At 45.3% G+C, this 4631-nt stretch overlaps 1 protein-coding gene across 1 annotated transcript; it reads left to right on the top strand.

Annotated features, from left to right (window-relative positions):
- Positions 1 to 1372: 1372 nt before the first annotated feature.
- LOC121834626 (piggyBac transposable element-derived protein 3-like) lies at positions 1373 to 3366 on the top strand. The gene is made up of 3 exons (XM_042288340.1): positions 1373 to 1445; positions 1673 to 2510; positions 2598 to 3366. The coding sequence occupies exons 1-3, from the start codon at positions 1373 to 1375 to the stop codon at positions 3364 to 3366; spliced, it is 1680 nt and encodes a 559-aa protein (XP_042144274.1).
- The last annotated feature ends 1265 nt before the right edge of the window (positions 3367 to 4631 follow it).

Genomic DNA, 4631 nt, shown 5'->3' with positions numbered 1-4631 from the left:
TCATGGTGCATGTAAGGGCAGCTTGAAATAAAGAGCAGAAGAGGATTTGCATTCAAACACAATCGCAACAAATTGTATATGACATGCACGGTTAAAGTAAGTGAGCAATGTGCTTACCAACTAGGCTAGCTCGTACTAAACATGACATATAAAATAAACCCCCCATAAATTGAACCAAAGTAAAAATTTGCATTGATTTGAATACCGAACATATCAAGTGCTTGAGAAATAAAATTAGCCAATTAAAATCGCACAACTATTCAGTGATATTAAGCACATTGGATTGAGCCAGATCTCCCTTAGTATATACAGTAGGCTCGCGATAATTCAAACTCGGATATTTAATACTTCTGGTTAAGTCAAACAAATTTCAAAACTTTGGTTGACCCGCTACGTTTTCAATGTATTCATAAGCAGCTTCACTCGAACAATGTTTTCGTGTAATTCATACTTTTTGTTCTCGCAGCACAGTTGAGTGCACTTCTTTCAGAGCACCGGTGCACAGCGGAGAAGCAACACCCGTGGAGCTTGCTTCCGCTGGTGTTGCTTTTCCGCAGTGCACCGGTGCTTGGTAACAAGTTTGTTTAACGGGGTTAAAGCAGAGCAGAACCGTGTATAAACTGTTTTACTAAAAGAGTGCGAGAGATAAAAAGGGAAAGGCTACCGGCGCTTTCCCCCTAGCTGGAGCATTAAAGACAGTGAAAACCCCAGATGAGAGGCTTTGCCGGTGTTCAGTGTAAGCATTGCCCGAACTTCGTTCGTGTTTTGTTCTCTGTTTTAAACTCCCAAACTTAATTAGAGCCACGGGCTTGGATGGCAACAGTCCCTCGGTCATCAAGACACCATTGCTCAGTTATACGGTGCACGAATAACGACAGAAAGCGTCGAATACTGTCCGAGAGCCTGTGTAGCTTGCACGAAATCCGGCAAGGCGAGTGCGACTGCAGTGTCTTTAAGCTCCATCGCTTTCCACATGACCCCGATTTCCGGCAGTAGTGGCTTGCATCCCTAAATCGAAAAGACTTTTCCCCAACACCATCCTCTCGACTGTGCTCGGAACATTTTGTGAATGGAGTGGGCATCACATTAACGCTGTGCCGTCGATGAACACGGGGTGCGCTCGCAAGGTGTGTGCAAGTTTTCTCCTGATATTTGCTTTCAGCTTGTAACATTTCGGAACTGGATTTATTTTAACCCTCTAATGCCCACCTTATCATGCGCGCTACGACAACTTCTCAAATTAAAATAAGTTTCGGTTTGCATTCTTAACGAACCAATGCCCAGTGTATCGCTGATGATACATATTTCCCAAGTTTTCGCGTATTTGTAGTTCAAGTATTGCCCACGAGGGGGCTTCACGGCGTATTTGAAAATGGCAGAGCCCAGCGGCAACGGTATGGCGATTAGAACGCGGACGTTCTACGGCCGATCTTCAAAAAATAAAGGTAAGATCATCGTTTTTTTGTGTGTTTTGTAAGCTAGGACAGTTCCTGAAGCCTCTGTACCACTTTTAACTGCGTATATATCTAAGTGGCGAGAAAGAAAACATAATATATCTTGCGTATCACGAGTGCTACTTTGGGCATTTGATATAGTCACCGACGCTCGTATCAGATATGCTACGAATTATACTTTGGCGCCACTAAATGAACTGTGAATTATTTTTTTGCAGCCCAGTCACCCCGAGACATTGTCAGCTGCATGCCATCGGGCGACGAGAGTGACTTTGGAGATTTGAGTGACGATGGTGACACAGAATACGTTTTAGGCACTAGAAGTACCCCTCCTGATCCTGCCGAGCCTTCTGGAGATGACTCTTCCGATGATGAAATGGACTCTAGCAGCGGCTCACACTGCTACACAGGCTCCATTGACAGAGGCCATTGGAGGAGGAACCTGCTGGACTGTGCCATTCCAACGTTCAGCGAAGCTTTTACCATGCCAGTGACGATTGAACCAGCTCTGACCTACTTCCGGAAGTTTATAAGTACGGAAATGATCACATCCCTCGCTGAAGAGACTAACCTGTGCAGTACCCAGTCTACTGGACATTCACTGAACGTCACAGAAGCTGAACTGGAGCAATACATCGGGATATACCTGATGATGGGACTTGTGCAAATGCCCAGTGTGCGATGTTACTGGGAAAATGGGACGAGGTTTCCCGTGGTCGCTGATGTGATGCCACGGAACAGATTTGAGAAGCTGATGAGACTGATACACTTCACTGACAACCATCAAGCCACAGAAGACACAAAACGTGACAAAGCTTGGAAAATTCGAACGTGGTCAAATTCACTACAAGAAAACCTCCAGTCAGTCGAGCAAGAAGAACTGAACAGTGTGGACGAAATTATGATTTCCTTCACTGGGAGGTGCCCTATGAAGCAATACATGCCCGCGAAACCCAACCCCTGGGGCATAAAGCTTTGGGGTCGCGCTGGCTCGTCTGGTTTTTTGTATCAGTTCGACGTCTACCAAGGCCAAGCGAAACAACACTACCTGTTTGGGTTGGGTGGTGACGTCACGCTTAGGATGTGCGAGTTTCTTCCACAGCAGAAGGGTTAAGAAATAGCTGCCGACAATTACTTCACCAGCTTAGATCTTGCGACTGAGTTGTCGAAGAGAGGTCTGGGGTTCGTAGGAACGATCAGAAGAAATCGGCTAAAGGACTGCCGACTAAAGTCAGAAAACGACCCGAAAAAGGAGGGACGTGGTGCGTTCGATTATGCGGTCAACAATCTAAAGAATATAGCGGTTGTAAGGTGGTATGATAATAGAGCCGTGACACTTGTCTCCAACTATGTGTCCGCTGAACTAGTCGGAACTGTGCGAAGATGGGACAAGAAAGAAAAAAAGTTCATCCAAGTTCCACAGCCTGGAATTGTAGCGACATACAACCGCTTCATGGGAGGTGTGGATCTCCTCAACTACTTGATTGAACTTTACAAGTTCCCCATAAAGTCTCGCAGATGGTATCTTTACCTATTTTATCACAGCCTGATGATTGCTACAGTGAATGCTTGGCTTCTGTACCGGCGGCACTGCTCCCAGTTGAACGAGAAGCCTGTCAACCTCCGGCGATTTCAGGCAAGCATCGCGGAGTCCCTTATCGCGGTGGGAAAGAAACCAGTCAAGCGGCCAACATCTTCAGTGACTCCGCCTATGAAGAAGCGCAAAGTCGGTGGAAGTGCTCCCCAGGATGATGTGCGGCTGGATGGTGTCGGTCACATGCCCATCTGGGGCAGCAGCAGGCTGCGATGCAAGTCAGCGCAGAACAGCTTTTCCTACACCTACTGTTGCAAGTGTAACGTAAACCTATGCTACACAAAGGATCGTAATTGCTTTGTTGCCTACCACATGTGAAAATGCCATTATTGTTTTGGGAGTAATGCCCGCTGTATCATTGATGATACGAGCTGTATCATGGGAAAATAATGTGCAAATAAAATAAAAATTGCTTTCGGTGAAACTGGGCACGTATTTTGAGCATGAAATCGTATTTACTGCATGTTTTCAATGTTGCACAAATCTTTGGGCATTAGAGGGTTAATATAGATATTTCGAAGTGGTGACATTGACTCAATTTTATTATCTACAGCACTTAGTTGAAGGCCGATTTTCGTCGCCAGGTGTGGCTAGCGATTGTCAAAAAGTTAGTTCTATTGCTTTGCCTGAATCCCAATCTCCTGCGCAATACCAGAGAGACATGAGCCCATGCTGGCCGTCAGAATGCGACTAGATTCTTCTTATTTTCAAAATTAGTACATAATGTAGCTGGAATGAAACCTTCAATTTCTGTTGCTTAAAGTTGAAACATGCTCATGCATCACTGTTTATAAACATAGAAACATGCTCATGCATCGGTGTTTATAAACGTTTTATTTGAGGATCCCGTGCCAACGAGTGTGTCTTTTGTCGAGAACTGAAAACAGCAAAGTCGAGATGGGCCTTTTGCCGGAGCGAGTCGGTCAATGATTCAACGATTCGAAATTGATGCATGAGCATATTTCAACTTTCAGCAACAGAAATTGAAGGCTTCTTCCCGGCTACATTATGTACTAATTTTTAAAATAAGAATCTAGTCGCATTGTGACGGTCAACGTAGGCTCATGGCTCTCTGGTATTGCTCAGGAGATCGTGATTCAGGAAGACCAATAGAACAAGCTTTTCGACAGTTTTCAGCCACACCCGGCGGCGGAAATATTAAGATAAATTCAGTTAGAGAATGTTACAAGCTGAAGCAGCAATTATCTCGAGAAAACTTGCACGCACCTTGCGAGCGTACCCCATGTTCATCGACGGTACAGCGTTAAGTTCGGTGTGCGCTCCATTCACAAAATGTTACAAGCACGGTCGAGAGGATGGCGTTGAAGAAAAGTCTTTTCAGTTTACGGAAGCAAACCACTGCCACCGGAGATTGGGGTCATGTAGAAACAGCCGCACTCACATTGCCAAAATCCGTGCAAGATACATAGGTCCTCAGACAGTATTCAACGCTTTCTGTCGTTATTCGTGTACCCTAAAACCGAGCAATGCTGTCCCGATGACCGAGGGACTGTCGCCATCGATGCCCGTTGCTCGAATTAAGTTTGGGAGTTTAGAACAAAGAAGAAAGCGCAAACGAAGTT

This window comes from Ixodes scapularis, unplaced genomic scaffold, assembly GCF_016920785.2.
Source record: "Ixodes scapularis isolate PalLabHiFi unplaced genomic scaffold, ASM1692078v2 ptg001934l_1___fragment_4___debris__unscaffolded, whole genome shotgun sequence".
Lineage (NCBI taxonomy): Eukaryota > Metazoa > Arthropoda > Arachnida > Ixodida > Ixodidae > Ixodes > Ixodes scapularis.
Note: the sequence above shows the minus strand (reverse complement) of the source record. Positions and strands in the feature narration are given on the sequence as shown.